The sequence below is a fragment of the Vicia villosa genome, linkage group LG5, assembly GCF_029867415.1.
Source record: "Vicia villosa cultivar HV-30 ecotype Madison, WI linkage group LG5, Vvil1.0, whole genome shotgun sequence".
In the NCBI taxonomy this organism is placed as follows: domain Eukaryota; kingdom Viridiplantae; phylum Streptophyta; class Magnoliopsida; order Fabales; family Fabaceae; genus Vicia; species Vicia villosa.
Window position 1 is genome coordinate 143,412,953 of NC_081184.1, and position 17,077 is coordinate 143,430,029.

At 34.6% G+C, this 17,077-nt stretch overlaps 2 protein-coding genes across 2 annotated transcripts; both read left to right on the forward strand.

Moving 5' to 3' along the window:
* The first annotated feature begins 2,693 nt into the window (after positions 1 to 2,693).
* LOC131607635 (protein TIFY 5A-like) lies at positions 2,694 to 5,376 on the forward strand. Its single transcript, XM_058879610.1, has 3 exons — positions 2,694 to 2,873; positions 2,985 to 3,078; positions 4,985 to 5,376. Exons 1-3 carry the CDS (start codon positions 2,806 to 2,808, stop codon positions 5,201 to 5,203), a joined length of 381 nt encoding a protein of 126 aa, XP_058735593.1. The 5' UTR covers positions 2,694 to 2,805; the 3' UTR covers positions 5,204 to 5,376.
* Positions 5,377 to 7,221: 1,845 nt separating this feature from the next.
* Positions 7,222 to 14,624, forward strand: LOC131602895 (uncharacterized). The gene is made up of 13 exons (XM_058875115.1): positions 7,222 to 7,575; positions 7,668 to 7,813; positions 8,089 to 8,180; positions 8,786 to 8,899; positions 9,412 to 9,742; positions 10,208 to 10,387; positions 10,988 to 11,068; positions 11,691 to 11,909; positions 12,078 to 12,220; positions 12,332 to 12,498; positions 13,328 to 13,545; positions 13,692 to 13,784; positions 14,177 to 14,624. The coding sequence occupies exons 1-13, from the start codon at positions 7,377 to 7,379 to the stop codon at positions 14,375 to 14,377; spliced, it is 2,184 nt and encodes a 727-aa protein (XP_058731098.1). The 5' UTR covers positions 7,222 to 7,376; the 3' UTR covers positions 14,378 to 14,624.
* Positions 14,625 to 17,077: the final 2,453 nt, after the last annotated feature.

Sequence of the window (17,077 nt, forward strand, 5' to 3'; positions counted from 1 at the left end):
TTGGTGAATGTTAGATTCACAAATTGAAAAGTGAAGATTTGTTATTAAAGAGCTCATCCGAGATCAACATGTTTCACCAACATTCACCAATAAAAGTATACTTATATATAACATATACAAGTAAACTTATTTGGTGAACATAAACAAGTAAACATGTACAAGTAAATATATATACAAGTGAAACTATACAATATATACGATATATACAAAGCTCAAAACCACGAAAACTATTGCGATGCAATCATAACCATCTCCGGCAACGGCGCCATTTTGTTGAATGCAGTATAGGGCAAGCAACAAAAGAAAGATTTTGATCCGGGAATTGTCGTCCTCAGAGATGGAGAGAATGCCATTCAACAGTTTCTATCGTTTTGAGCTCGGGTTTGAATGAGCAAAAAGTAAACAAAGATATAGATAGGAAAAGAATAAACACATTCTTAGAAGAGAAATAACTTATCAGGAATGTAAATATATTCACTCTTCACAAACATACACTTACCAACCCGTTATACTCAACCTACGATACTCATCTATGTTATCACGTATCTCTCACATAAGCGTCCATCTCTGGAGCACAAACGAGATCATCTCACAACTAAGGTTATCTCTAACGCAAAGTCACGAGAACATCCGTATTCTCGCGTCGGCGATCTCTCGCGCGCCACTCAAACACGAAAGCATTAAGAACGGATACCCACAGTGATTGTTAGATCTAAATCTATCTCTAGAGTTCAGAAACTAACAGATAATCATCCTAGATAAGGATTCAAGAAGTTTATCTCTAAAGCAACCCAAATCCTGAGCATAGAGCAAAAATCTAAGACAACAATCAACATAGATTTGTAAAGCAAGTTTTATATAACGTCATGATCAACAAATATACATGAGTTCAAAGTAAAATCATATACAAAACCCAACCAAAGAGAAATACACAAAGAAGAAGAGAAATGAACCGAAAATCTCCCGGTTTATCAGCTCCGTTCGACGCTCAATCCACCCCCGATCATCCTTATGCAACCTCCGAAGTTGTTTTCTAAGCCAATTCTATTCTAAGAATGAAGTTGATGGTGTTGGGACTCAAAAATACCCAACCCATGACCTAAAAATGTGATTTTTGCCCCTTTTAACAAGTCTGAAAATCCGCAGGTCCGCTTAGCGGAACAGAGTCCGCTTAGCGGAGTCTGCTAAAAACCAGATTTTGTTTTTGCCATAACTCGAGAACCGTAACTCCGAATTGCGCCCGGTTCAAAGCGTTGGAAAGCTTATTCAATGCTCTATCCAATAATGAATGAATTGAAACCAAATTGATGATTTTTATCATCCTTATTTTGAGTATTTGGAAGTCCGCTTGACGGTGGCTAAGCGGGCTTGCACCAAAACTGCGAAATCGAAGTCGTGCCTTTGACACTTTATTCCTCAAGGCTCCAATAAGCATGAATACCTATAAAAACAAAGGAAAAACTATCAAATGGTATAAAAGTATATGAAAATACAACTATTCACAAGGTATACGTATTTATACACAAAACGGGAAATTATTCAAACGGTATTAACAAAAGTATCGATAAGTGCCATTATTTACATACACAAAATAAGTACATTTTGGCACTTATCAGTGCCTCAAAAAGGATGACCCATAACATGCTAAACCCAAGAGCAATATAAGAGAAAATTGAATGCGAAAGGGTTTCATCACGCGGTGAGCACATGAACTCATCTGATCCGGGCCAATACCCCTTGGGCATGGATCACTCACTTCAGCTTGAGGGCATTAAGATGCATCAACACACATGTTTGAGAAGTAATTATAACACATGTCCAATAATGCAACCGCGGGCGACAAATTCTTTCTATGCTCCGAATCTAACTCAACACATAACTATTGAAATCTTTCCTTAAGGCTTTGTTTGGATTGATGGAATCGGATGGAGCGGAGTGGAATGGAATGGAATAAAATGGTATTCCGTTGTTTGGATAATTTAAAAACGGATGGAGCGGAGCGGAAAGGAGTGGTATGGATTCCATTCCATTCCATCACTTACCACCATATTCCTTCCCTTCCGATTTGGGCGGAATGAACAATTTGTCTTATTCCGTCCTAAAATTTCCAAACAATGGAATGATACATTCGTTCCGCTCTGTTCCATTCCGCTCCATCCCACTCCGCTCCACTCCATTCCGCTCCGTTCATTTTGTGATATCCAAACATAGCCTTAGTAAACTACTTGACCAAAGGGCGAAACCTATACATATCCTAACTACTTGGTTGAGAAAGAGAAATCACTTTTTTACACAATTAGAATCCAAAAAGCCTCGTTATACTCCATAACACAAACATTATACTATTGTACTTGCTACAAATACAAAACTAAACTTAAATTTTGTGAAGTGTCACTCAGGTCAACTTTTGACAACTTCCATTCATCCATATCCATATTTTATTTATTTAAAACATTGTTGAGCTAGCATAGACATCACATGTACTACTACTAGTATTAGTATTTTGAAGCAGCACGATTAAAGTGGATAACGACATTTTAAAACGGGTAGCATGTGATTATTTTAATCTTGGAATACGCCATTAATAAATCACATCAAGCCCTATCACGTAAAACATGTGCTTAAATTAAAAGGAGAGAAAACAAAAACAGCACCCGCCAATGTTTTCATTTTTGTTGTGCTTTATTATTACAACTGCTCTTATAGATACATACCATTACAGTGTTACCACCAAACACTTTCTTTCTCACATTCTCTCTGTCCACAACACTTCACTTCTTATTGTCTCTCAGAAACTCCAAGATCATGAAGAAGAATTTGAACCTGGAACTTCGCCTCGTCCCACCTTCCATTAATTCCGATCTTCCTACCTCGTAACCATCTTTTCAATTTTTTTTTTTCTTGTTTCAGTTTATGAATTAATCCTGATTTAAATAATACTTAGTACATACGGTTTTAATTTGTTTTATATTTTGTTGTTGAAGAATGGAAGGTGAAGCAGAAGAGCAGCAGCAGCACAGGCCTTTGACCATTGTCTACGATGGCAAGATTTTCGTTCGTGATGCAACAGAGATTCAGGTGTGTTTTTGCTAGTACTCTCTTTTTATTCTTCAGAAAAAATAAACAAGTTACACCTAAATCGATGTCCTTTTTCACTTCTTTGTATTAATACAACATGAAAAAGAACATACTTGTATTAACTAACAATAATAAATCTTAAACAAACAACTCATCGATTTTGTTTAAATTTGACCATTAATCTAATCAAATCTCAATATTAAATAATTGGTTTAATTGCAATTTTGGTCTCCTATTATCCGTTTTTTTTGTATTTTGGTCCCTCTATTTTAAAATTTGGAATTTTAGTCCCTATATTTTAGTTTTTTTGAGGATTTTGGTCCCCTGCAAATTTGAAAGCAATTTTAAATGAAATAACGCTCATATTGATGATGTATTAGTGTCAGTTCAACAATGAACGGTTCAAAAAAACTAATTTTATTTAAGATTTATGTTGAATATGTCATCAATTTGAGTTTCATTTTATTAAAAATTGCCTTCGGATTTGTAAGGGGACCAAAATTTTCAAAAAAAAACTAAAATAAAGGGACTAAAATTCCAGATTAGATAATAGGGAGACCAAAATTTCAATTAAGCCTAAATAATTAATTCATCTTATTATTTGTTCCATCATTTCCTTTTTACTTGTCTTCTTTTTTAAAAAAGAAATTAGTTGATATTTATTAATTTTTTTTTATAGGCAAAACTAGGGGTGGCAAACGGGCATGCCCGCGCCCGTTTAGCCCGCCCTGCAAAAGCCCGCAAATAAACGGGGCGGGGCGGGGCGGGCATAGTTGAAGATGCGGGCCTAAAACCTAGCCCCGCCCCGCAAAAAAGTGAGGGCGGGGCGGGCAAAGCCCGCGGGCATTGCACCTTTTAAGCCTAAAAACATAAAAATTTATGAAAATGCACATGCCCGCAAAAGCCCGCGTTGAAAACGGGGCGGGGCGGAGCGGTCACATTAGAGGGTGAGGGCCTAAAACCTTGGCCCGCCCCGCACTAAAGTGCGGGTAAAACGGGCATGCCCAACGGGCCGGGCCCGTTTTGCCACCCCTAGGCAAAACCTTATATTATAGGAGAATAGTACTCGATCCATATTACAAAAGAGGAGATACAATAGAAAGAAAAAAAAGGCCACTAACAAATTAAATAAGAGTAAAAATTAAGCGAAAGACATTAGACGGATCTTAACGATTGTCTTACTTAGGTAGGGAGAAAAAATGAAACTTGAATTATACCATTCTCACGGACTAAAACCTTGAAGATCATAAGTGAGTGGGTTCTCTCACTTATATATTGTCTCAAGTCACCTTATTCATATTTAATGTGGGACTATTTCACCACTTACTCACACTTGTATTATTCTAACCGTTTTAAAGTTTAATATTGTTATTATTTGACCAATAATAATATTAACTATTTAAACTAAAAAGAAAAATAAATGAGAGTTAATAATATTTTAATCAATGAGAAACTTGAAATTTTCCTAATATTATTCAAACCTAAAAATGTATAGCTCATCTATCTTTTGCCCACAAGTAAAATTATTTCTTTTATTATTTTTTAAAAACTATAAACTTAGTACTAATAAATGACAAAAACTTTAATGCTATCCAAGACTAACGAAAGATATAAAAGTTTTTTTTTTTTCAATAAGGGGTGGTCCTTCTCTGAGCATTCCATACACATTTGTTGACCTCAAAAATTGGACACAGCTCACACACTTGCATACTTTTATTATTTTGTACATGTTTTTTTCACTAGCTTTCTTTTTCTATCTTTCTTTTCCAAAGTCACCATAATAAATAATAGCATCATCATCGTTTGGACACATAGCTAGACCAGTTATATTATTATAGCCATTGAATTATTCACGTGTTGTATTACAAGACTTGGAATTAAGTGGGGTAATATGAATTGGATGCAGGCCAGGTCTATTTTAATGCTTGCAAAAAAAGAAATGGAGGATAAAGTGAGGACACCAACTGGATCATCATCAGAGCCATCTTCACCAGCAGTATTTACCAGTAACTTGTATAGCCCTGGAACTTCACTTTCCATGAAAAAAACACTTCAAAGGTTTCTCCAGAAGAGGAAGAATCGGATCCAAGAAGCATCACCTTACCATTTTAATCAGCAGAAATAATTATTTGAGATCAAGTATAAATTGAAATTTTTGTTTAATTTGGTGTCTTAGAATACTATATGTATGTTTTTCAACAAAGGGTACCCCTTTCAAATTATCAACTGCTTGTAAATTATGTAGGATTGGACTTCTTTGTGCACTACTGTGAAAGTTGCATTGTTTTTTTCTCTGTATGGCATTTGTGCATTTCTCTTCCCAATTGTTTAATATTTGATATTTAGTATTTAACTTCTAAAAAAACAAAATTTGTTTATTTTTATATCTAAAGTATAAACAAATGGATATTTGGAAAATGGATGAGTATTCTTGTCCTGAGTCGAGCATGTCATCTTGATGGTTTGGTCCCTCTTACTCATAGAATATGAGAGATTGAAAGTCACATTGTAGATATTATAAAACCACCTACAACATACTCCAACAACTTCAACGCAAATAAGGAGCGTGTTTTGGAAGCAGAATTGTTAGAGAGAGTACTCACAACTCAGATCTTTATCGTGAAGAGTGTATTTCTTAGGTGTTGTTTGACTTTCTCTCAGGTATTGAAAGAAACTCTTTTTAAGGTGGTTTATGAGTCGAAATATGTAGGTGCTTAAGTTTGGTTGTTACCTCTTCACTTTGCACTTTACAGACGGTCAAGCCTCTGAATATGCGAGATCGTAGGTATGGAAATCGAAAGTGCTTGCTACAACATCACATTTTGGAGTGCTTAACTACTTGGAGAGACACGTATGATATTGTCAAGTTAGTTTATAGTATGTTGGGCAGCTCTGAATAAAGATAATTTGGGTCATGAGTTTATATTAAGGAGAAAGATAAAAAGATGAGCTCTAACGCCAAGAATTGCCTCTGCAAGGTTGTAGATGGTCACTTCACAGCGGATGTGAAACTATTGGGGTCATCCAGAGTTCCCCCCTATAATAGACATAGAATAAAAGTTTTGGAGACTAAATACACGAAGATACCACATCCCTCATGCCAACCACTTTGTATTCTGAAACTCTTCCCGTGACTGAAATTGATACTATCGACAAATGCATTATATCATTTCCGAAAAGAACATCATGTGGTAGAGATGGTTTGTGAGCACAACATATATTAGACGCAAAGTTTGTTTGGAGAAGGTTTTGTTGTGGCAAGATATCTTTTATGTGTAATATATTTGACATGTGACACTACACACAAGAGATGAGTGAATTATGAATTTTAGAAAAATATTGGATTGAAAAACTTTTAGGGTCATTTTCATAGTTTAAATTCATTTTAAGAGACTTTAGAATTTAGTAGCGGAAATTAAGAATAAAATACAGAATGTAAAAGTTAAGGGAAGAGATAAGACACCACGAATTATACAGGTTCAATCAAGAAGACTTATTCATGTCTTTAAAATTTGATCTTAAGAGGATCCAATAAACTTAAGAGATTTTAGTAGGTTGAACTCTCAAAATCCCTTGTACAATAAAAATGAAGTTTGTGGCTAACTTTCAGCCAAACAACGAACAACAGAGGCAAGCAGTTAGTATTCCTTTTAAATAATGAATTGAAGCCGTTAGTCTTTTTTCCAAATAGCAACTTGAAGCAGTTAGTCCCCAAGTTAACCCAAGATTTTCCACAGGTTTATCTTGAACCAATGAGAACTTTTAAATAGGACTGAACTCACGAACCAAACTAGGATTTTGACAAACAAACCACGAACTTATGAGATTTTTTACTGTGCTTATCTCCAACCTTAGCAAGCTTTTAAACTGGGCCGAGTTTACGAACCGACCTGTGATTTTACACATAAACCAACTTGAAATTTTAGTACTGCACTGATCTCGAACCTATAAAAACTTTTAAATGGGTTGAACCTTCAAACCTAACCAGCGACTTAACAACTAAATCCCTAAACCAAAGCGGTCAATTTTTGTGATTTTTTATAGATATGGACAATTGTCCCCATATTTTGTATAGAACCTACAATTTTTATAAATTTTATTGTAAACAATATTTGTGTAACTAATTTTCCATATAATAAATATATTTTGAAACGGATGGAGCAACAAGGAATGACGTCGAACACTGTCGGATGAGGCAACATTGGATGACTAATAAACGGCACTGAACCCCTTCGCTGTTCTGCCACTGCACACCAGAAATTCGCGTTTTTACTTCTTCTCCAGAACCAAATGCAAGCATGGCAACGGTGTCGTTTACTCTTAATCTCTGTCGTTTTGGCCGAAGTTTATGCAACACGCTCTATCCTACTTCCTCTCTCACTCTCTTAGACCCTCGCATCGTCAAATTCCGATGCAAAACTCGCCGGAAAATCTCCTTCTCCGTTTCCACTTTCTCCCGTCGATTTTCCACCGTCGCAGCCAGTTCCTCCTCCCGCGGTATCAGAATTTGGTTTCTCGAGCGTTTTTGGCGTCAAATCAATCCTTTTCCAAACTGAAAATGTTTACTTATTTGTGTTTTTTATGTGCAGATTATGAATTTGGAACAGCAGACGAAAAATATGATGTGATTGTAGTTGGAGGAGGACACGCTGGGTGCGAAGCTGCTCTTGCTTCTGCACGTTTGGGTGCAAGAACTCTTCTTCTTACTCTTAATATTGACCGGATTGCGTGGCAGGTTTGACCTAATGTTTTATTTTTGATTTCAATATTTTATCAAAGTACTCCATTCAGCAATATTGCAGCATGCATTTTTCTTTTGTTACATGGAGTTTTTGTAATTTGAAATACGGAGTTGGTGCAGAATTGAATAGATAACAAGTCGAGTGTGCTTTTTCATTTCATTTTATTAAATTTTTGGATTATTGAAAGAAAACTATCTGTGTTTTCCATTGGTTAAACACATGATATGTGTCACAAACAGTTTCTTAATGAGACTGAGTTTTGGTGCAGCCTTGTAATCCAGCAGTTGGTGCGCCTGCAAAGTCCCAGCTCGTTCATGAAGTGGATGCACTTGGTGGTGAAATCGGGAAAATTGCTGATAGGTAACGTGGAACGCTAGTGCTTATTTATTTTTCGTTCTCTAGCATCTTGATTCCCTGAGATTGTCTAGATGCAGTTTTTATATGATCATTATTTACTTTTCTTTTCTGCTAGAGGTCTTCCTTGAAGTATTATAATTTATATGTTTTTGACAAATATTCATTTTGAGGAAAACAAAAAGCTCTACAACAGTATTACTATAATATTATGTATAAATCTAGGACACGAGCCTAGTTTCCCAATAGCTCAAAATTCTGCTTTCAAGTAAATTATTGGTAAATAATCTATCCTCATTCATTGTAGGCTGTGGTAAAATTTATAAAAAAAGAAGATTTGAAGGTAAGGGGAAAGTGGCGTAATGAGTTTCCTTTTATATTTGAAGATGAAAAAATATGCAAAACATCTCGGTATATTCTCGTCTAAGCCAAACTAACCAAATTGTCTTTAATTCGAGTGAGAATATTACTTTTGCATTTAATATAATTGCTACTTTCCATTCCGTCCGACCTTGATTCATGTTTTTAAGCGACAGTTGTGATATAATATAGTTTGAAGTGTGGCTTTTGGGGTTTCTGTTGCTCATGTATGTGTTTATGTTTGTGTTCAGATGTTACTTACAAAAGCGTGTACTCAATTCCTCAAAAGGTCCTGCAGTTCGTGCTTTACGTGCCCAGACTGATAAAAGGGAATATGCCATGCTAATGAAAAATGTAGTAGAAAGGCAAGTTCATGTTCATAATTTCCCCCCTCCCCTTTACTTGTAGACTCTGGTATCTATTTTCTGCTGTGCTCAACATCTTTTGCGTGTGATCTATAATAGTCACTTAGTGGTGATAGTTGAACCAAACTTTTGACCGGGATAAACTAATAGTAGTAAAAAAAACATGATTAATAGATTTTGATGTGTTACAATACCCTAGCCTAACACTCATATTATATGAATACTAATAATTAAGCCAGCTGCTAATACTGAAGTACTACAAGTCCAAGCCCACCAATTATAAGATTAGTTTTATTATTGGTTTAATATCTTTGACTTTAACATAAGAGATATTGCCTCATAACTTGAAAGTTGGTAAGAAGCATCAAGCCGAATGGTGAGAGTAGCAGTTTGAACTATAAGTCCCTGACTTCTTTAGGTCTTCATTGGCTGTGTGCAGTCTTCTATCACATGATTTAGGCATATTCTCTTGTACATTACTACTCATCTTTTTTTAACTATGTTTTCTGCAGTACTCCAAACCTTTCTATTCGAGAGGCTATGGTCACTGATATCTTATTGGGAAAGAATGACAATGTGGAAGGTGTTAGCACATTTTTTGGAATGAACTTCTATGCTCCCTCTGTTATTCTCACTACAGGAACTTTTATGAGTGGTAAAATATGGGTTGGTAGAACTTCTATGCCCGCAGGAAGAGCTGGCGAATCCGCTTCTCATGGATTAACTGAGAACTTACAGCAACTTGGTTTTGAAACTGATCGGCTGAAAACCGGAACTCCAGCCCGAGTGGATATTCGAACTGTAGATTTCTCTGGATTAGAACCTCAACATGGAGATGAAGAGGTTCTTCCATTTAATTTTATATGTAGGTTCATTAGATTTAATTCTATTCAAATCAAGTTTATGATTTTTGGTTTTAAGTAGTTTTGTTTGCACTCATTGTATGTGCCATTGTCAGTTTTCTATTTATGCCAGTCTCTCAGTAACTTTGCTACCACTAAAATGCCTTAGTAATTTGCCACCTGGACTGGAGAATTATGTCCACCATCTATCAATTGTGCAAGTTCCAAGATGTTTTTTAAGCAATCAAATGTACAAGCCAATTTTCTCATTGCCTTGTATGATAATTCTATGCAATCATTTTTGTTTCTGCACTCCCAACGAATTATGATGTGATAAATAGAATATATTTTTGCTTTTGCTCCAGTCAGAGAATGATTATGTTTTTCTGCATTTAGTCTGTTAGTAAAAGCTTTTATCCTGTAACTTAGAGATAGTGTTTCCTCGGTATATCTTCATAATTGGCAGGTCAGCTGGTTTAGTTTCGATCCTGATGTCCATATTGAAAGAGAACAGATGTCCTGCTACCTAACTCGTACTACTAGTACTACTCACCAAATGATTAGAGATAATTTGCATGAAACACCCACATATGGAGGATGGGTTGAAGCCAAAGGACCTAGATACTGCCCTTCCATAGAAGATAAGGTGTGTTTCAACAATATTTACACATCAGATTTTGAAAAGTTAACTTGGTTTAATTTAGGGAGCATTTGGAAGAGTTTATTTGGGATCATCTCATGACATAAACACGTGTTTAAGTATTCAGAAGAGTTTAATTGCTTATGATATGTTCATAAGTGTTTTTTAGCTTGTTTCAATAAGTTCTTCAAGATAGCTTGTTGACAACTTATGTGTATACCCCCTCTTTAATTTCATGACATAAACACGTGTTTAAGTATTCAGAAGAGCTTAATTGCTTATGATACGTTCGTAAGTGTTTTTTAGCTTGTTTCAATAAGTTCTTCAAGATAGATTGTTGACAACTTATGTGTCTACCCCCTCTTTAACTTCCATGCATCCCAAATTCTATCCATACAGTAAAAACAAAGGTTGAAAAGCTATTGTATGATAAACTCTTAGTTAAGCAATTTACTCAAAAATCCCCTTATAGAATTAGGAATACTCAGTCCAGCCTGAACCTTTTAGAAAAGGTGTGATCTGAAGCATGTGATTGATTATTGAAAGTGTGCATTATTATATATTGTTCACGTTTTTTCTTTTGTGATAATATTGTTCACGTTTTAGATTGTAAGATTCAAAGATAAAGAATCTCATCAAGTATTTCTTGAACCAGAGGGTCGAGACGTGCCTGAGCTCTATGTGCAAGTAAGTTGTATATATATTTTTTCTTTCTTGCCTGAAATCCAAATGAAAATTGTTAATAATTTTTCATTTTGTCCCCTTGGGGTATAATGTTATGGTGAGAAAAATTGCAATCAGTCACAAAAGTGGTTATAATTGCAACAAGTTTATGTACCTGTTTTAAGACAAAATGATGCATGAAGCTTAGACTGTAGAAGCATCTTGCTTATGAAGTATGAGCGAGATCCTAATTATGTAATATCCTTGTTTAACCTTGATAAACTGTTAGATATTTTAAGTATTACCAACTTTATGAGACAACAAAGAAAGAGGTGAAAAATAGAGTTTTATTATATAGCCTGACGGAAAAAGGATGTCATTTGGTTGAATTGAAGCAAGTTGATGGAAGAAAGACATTTTAATAAGCTAAGTCAAAAAATATATATTTGAAGCTCAATGAAAGGTCAATTTAGGGTCACAGTTTATAAAATGGTCAAAGTTCATAAAATAACTATGCCTCTCTCTGCCATGTAATTTGGGTGGTGGGAGGGGGATTCATGGCTTATAAATTTCACCTCCTTTTTATCTTGATAAGGAGAGAATGTCCTATCTTCTAGTTCTAACTTCTTACTCTTCTATCGTACAGGGGTTCTCTACTGGTTTGCCTGAGAGACTACAGTTGCCTTTGCTGAGAACTTTACCTGGACTTGAGAACTGTTCAATGTTGAGGCCTGCATATGCTGTGGAGTATGATTATTTACCTGCTCATCAATGTTCTAGGTCTCTTATGACTAAGAAAATACAAGGATTGTTCTTCTCTGGTCAGATAAATGGAACTACAGGCTACGAAGAAGCCGCAGCGCAGGTAATTTGTCAACTTTCATTTGTGCCTATATAAGTTAAAAATCTGTTTTTTTTTTCCCCTTTTGGTGTGTTGCATAACGGGGAAATAATTAAGCTCTTATTATTTATGTTTTCTTCCTGCTAATCTAGTAAACCTTTTCATTACAATCTACTGGTTTTCATCCTCTAGGGCATTATCTCGGGTATCAATGCTGCTAGACACGCAGATGGTAAATCACTCATTGTTCTTGAGAGGGAGAGCAGTTACATAGGAACATTAATTGATGATCTAGTCACCAAGGACCTGCGAGAGCCTTACCGGATGTTAACAAGGTACACTAACTTCAATTGCAACATTTCTTCTTATAGATGCATATATGCTTTTTCATTCCATTTCTCATTTCTTGACAATAACAACTCAAAAAACATGTTCTTGATATTTAGCCGCTCAGAGCATCGGTTACTCTTGAGATCTGATAATGCTGATAGCCGTCTCACTCCTTTGGGTCGAGAAATTGGGTTGATAGATGATAGGCGTTGGAAACTGTACCAGGAGAAGCAAGTTCGAATTTCTGAGGAAAAGAAGCGATTGAAAAGTATCAAGATTTCAGGTTTGTTTGTTTACCAAGCTTGTGTGGCAACAAATTTTGAGAGCTGTTTCTTTAAAAGGCAATAAAAGGAGTTTATCCTTTGGGGAAAACTAGCCGTTGCCTCTTTGCCCTCTTTTAGTCAAATATGATTGTTGGCCTTTCTTTTGTTAAATCCTGTTGTTTTAAGAAATTACTTTCGCTGATACATCTAAACAAAAAATAACTCTTGTTAATTACAGTATTTTATAATAATTTTAAATAACTGACACTAGAGTCCCCTCCCACCCTCCCGTGGGTCCTCTGTTTTCCTTGTAGTCTGTAGCTAACAGATGGTAGTACCGGTAATAGAATAATGTGGTAAATAGTAGATTGTTGAAATGTTGAAATGCGGTGAGCCTGAGAGCCAGTAACAGAATCTAACTAACCGACAAGCTACTTGAAGCTTTCTAGATTATCTACAATTGGCTTGGCTTATGTCACACAAACTCAATTCAATACAAAAGTTAAGCTAGGCTACTGAATTGTTAATACAAAGGAACATGGAATAAGAAAACTTGCTGCAGAATAGAGAATCATTACAGAAATACAACCTTAAGGCATTAGCTACAAGTTGCCAATACGGATTACTTTTATATAACATGGAAATGTGGTATTTAAATATTGCAGTGGAAACTACTGGTATATTTAGTCTGGCGGATCACCTCTACTAGTGTGAAGTAGAAATCTAATTTATATGTGATTACTGTTATCTGGTCTCTTGGCAACATATGTCTTTTTATCTAGTAGGACCAAAAGAAATTTTATTTTGTTTTGTATCATTTATTGCTACTCACCTAAATTATCTCATCAGGAGGAGATTTGGCTGCTGAAGTTACCCATATGTCTGATCAGCCTGTGAAACACTCTTCAACATTGGAAAGTCTTCTTAAGAAACCACACATTCATTATGGACTTTTTGATAAGCATGGTTTTGGTGACAATAATTTGTCAAGAATCGAAAAGGAATGTGTTGAAATTGATATCAAGTATGAAGGTTTCATCTTGCGTCAGCAAAGCCAACTTCAACAGGTATGTCTGTTATACATGTCAACGGGAGTAAATGCTCATTACTCTGTCCATATTATTATCCTATATCGTTAAGTTGTTTGCACATTGTAGAATTTCAAAGGTGTATTTAATGTCAAATCGCGTTGTTGTGTTGGATTTACCTATAGATGGTTACTCAACAACATAAGCCACTTCCGGAAGACTTGGATTACTATGCAATGATAAATTTGTCTCTGGAAGCTCGTGAAAAACTTTCCAAGGTATGTAGCATATTTATCAAAATAAACATTTTGATCATTACAAGTAGGGATGGTAAAAACCGAAATGCAACCTTTGGATCCACAAGTTCACTGTACAAATTTAGTAATGACCAAAAAAGGGTGATAATATATCATGAAAATAAATCATGTTAATTAAACCTTCAATATCTAGTTAATATTGAATTCCTCAAAAGAAGTGTTAAAGTGTTGATTGTTTCCACATCTATTGAATACACACATTCTACAATGTAAGCCTAATCTATATTATGAAATTGTTATTAAGAACATCTACCCAACTAACTAAACCATTCAATCTCTTTATTGTGTACAACAAATAGCCTTATTTAAACAACTCTTTTCAAAGACTTGACAAAAATTTTCAATGATTTTAGGTTAGGCCTCAAACCATTGGTCAGGCAAGCAGAGTAGGTGGAGTGAGCCCTGCCGATATCACTGCTCTACTCATTGAGCTCGAGGCCAAGAGGAGGAAAGCTCAAGGACAGAGGATGTACAAAATGATAAATGCAATTCAACCTAGTACCCAAGATGAGGAGCCTGAAATTTCTTTGACTGAAACAACTAGATCTGGATAAATTTTTGTGACCATTCTATTGATTTTGATATTTATCTATGCCTATGAATCTCAGTGATATAAAAGCTACGAAATCAAGATGAATAAGATTGACAGAATGGAGAGGAAAAGGAACTGTTTGTAGTGATTTGTTTACTTCATTTGCCATTTTGTTTAACTGATTAAAATTAAAGAAATGTGAAATTTGAGGAATATAATTATTTAGAAACATTAATATTTTATTAAAGTTAAAAGAAAGAATTACTCAATATTCTTTTAATTGATGGTATGTAAATTTTAAAGATACGAGCTTATATTTTTTTATTTATCTAGATTTTATTATTATTATTATTATTATTTTGTAATATTTAGATTTTAGCCATTGTCATTTGTCATTAGGTATGGACCTCATAGAAATTTCCACTCTCTTGGATTTAAATTTTGATAATTTATGCCTAACATGTATTAAGGTTTTGGTCTTTGTAGTTTTTTATTAGTAAATTTTGGTCAATGAAAAAATCAAAGTATAGTTGTTTTTCAAATTCATTATTGGCTAAAAGTGTATGATTTAGTCCTAAAATTAGCCCTTTCTGGTGTGAATTTATATCTTTTGATTTGATAAAATCATTCATTAGTAGAACATTTATTAACAGATCAATCAACTCAAACCCCAACTTGATAGCCATAAATGGAAAACTCTTCCCTTTCTTTTTCTTTATAGGCGTATATTTGTCCTAAGATTAGCCCTTTTCAAATTATCAAACATTTGAAAAAAAATCCCATTTTCAGGCTTCATTATTGCAACAACACCAGAAAAAAATCAAAGAAAACAAAACAAAAATTCACCTCAATTTGGAACCTTGTTCACCATATGCCAAACCAATATCATTAACCCCTCTAATTCATAAAATGGATGATGAAAAAGACAAATTAATCTTGTTCTAAGCTTCATATATGTAATCATTATTCTAAGTATCTAGAAAACTTATGTTGTGTGACACAAACAAATGCCTGTGCCTGATCCAAGTTCTGGTCGCAAATTCATATGGCTTATAGCATGTTTTTTGTTCATTTCTTTAATAGCAGGAGGTGTATGCCTTGTTGCATACATGTACCTTCCTGAATCTGAAACTTCATCATGGGTACCCGTAGTCGGTGTCGGATTGGTTTGTCTACCATGGGCTTTTTGGTTTTTCACATGTTTATATAGAATTTTCTCAAGGTGTTTAGGATGTAGAGTTGGGATGATGGGCGGCGGTGGAGGAGGAGGAAGCTGGGGTGGTTCAAATCAACCTAGGAATGCAGATGTTGAGGTTGCAGCGCAATCAACAAAAGGTGGTAGTGGTGGTGGTGAGTTGAATAGGGCGTCTTCTATTGCATCAAATGAAAGTGAAATGGCATTGGCAAAATCTATGAGCTCGTGACATGACATGATTTGTATGGAATTTTGCTTGTTCTTGTTCTTGTTGTTGTTCGCATCTTTTGTGGTGTCCTGTCTGATACATATTGTTCATCTTAATTTGGTGAAGGGTCTGCCTCAAAATGCTTGAACTATTCACAAATTCTCACCATGCATTTGCACCTCAAGAATGTATAGGCCTTATTGAAGGATACATGCAACTCAATGACATAATAGGCCTTGTTGTTCTATGAAACAAACTCCTCTTCTTTATCAACTTTAGAAGACATTTCATATGGGATTGTATAAATGATTCAACTCTCATTGGCTTCTAATTTTTTAATTATTTTTTTTCATTTTAATATGTAATTATTTGTTTATATTTACACCCTTTAGTACATATTTATTTATATTTTCATCTTTCTGGCAATAAAGACTTTCATTCACATATGTCAAAGTTTGTAGAGTAATTGTTTTTTAAGATGTTAAACAAGTTCATAGATATCATATTTATATGATTTTTCTAACAAATTAGCATTTGAAATAGGTAAGACATTTTTCATCAAATGTAATGTAATTAAATATTGTATGATAAAATTACTCCTTTCAATGCATTTCTAACATTGAGTATTTGTTTCTCACAAAGCATGCCATAATGCTTGCAAATATCTCCCAACAAATGAATACATGTTAAATTAAAAAGAAGAGACAATTTAAATGTGATTTTTGTACACTAGCAACTGTTAAATTATAATTGATGAGTAATTAAAGACGATTAGATATTTGTTAAGATTAAACTTTTAACTAAAAATCACACCTTCAATATAATTCTTTATCAATACATCCTAGGCTTGTATTGAGTTTGTTCCATCAACAATATTATTATTTTCCTCTTATTCTCTTTGAATGCATTCTTTTCAACATCACTTGTACCCTTAACCAATATTGTTGGATAGTCATTGTTGATGGGATCCAACACATCTTGAAAGCCAAACAATGGTCCTGTCTCCACATGTCTCTTCTAATCCTTGCCATCAAAATTTGAAAATTGGGTGAGAAATTTTTTACAAGGATCTACTGCATTCACTTATTATTTTCACTCTCACAATATCAAAAACAAATATCTACTCATACCAACTTGTTGAAACTCCTATTTCTATTGTACTTGCACAACACATTAATGAATATAGAGAAAGTAGAGTAATTGAGTGGTGCAAAATGTGATGATCTTATTCATATTGTGTTGATATATTTGTATAAACAACTACTAAATAACAAGATGTTAATTAGTTACAAAAACACTAACTAACTTCAACAAGTTAC

Coding starts and splice junctions, on each gene's coding strand:
- LOC131607635 (XM_058879610.1), top strand. CDS start 2,806: ATGAAGAAGAATTTGAACCTGGAACTTCGCCTCGTCCCACCTTCCATT. Junction 2,874..2,984: donor AATTCCGATCTTCCTACCTC/GTAACCATCTTT, acceptor TTGTTGTTGAAG/AATGGAAGGTGAAGCAGAAG. Junction 3,079..4,984: donor GTGATGCAACAGAGATTCAG/GTGTGTTTTTGC, acceptor AATTGGATGCAG/GCCAGGTCTATTTTAATGCT.
- LOC131602895 (XM_058875115.1), top strand. CDS start 7,377: ATGGCAACGGTGTCGTTTACTCTTAATCTCTGTCGTTTTGGCCGAAGT. Junction 11,910..12,077: donor ACGAAGAAGCCGCAGCGCAG/GTAATTTGTCAA, acceptor TTCATCCTCTAG/GGCATTATCTCGGGTATCAA. Junction 12,221..12,331: donor CCTTACCGGATGTTAACAAG/GTACACTAACTT, acceptor CTTGATATTTAG/CCGCTCAGAGCATCGGTTAC.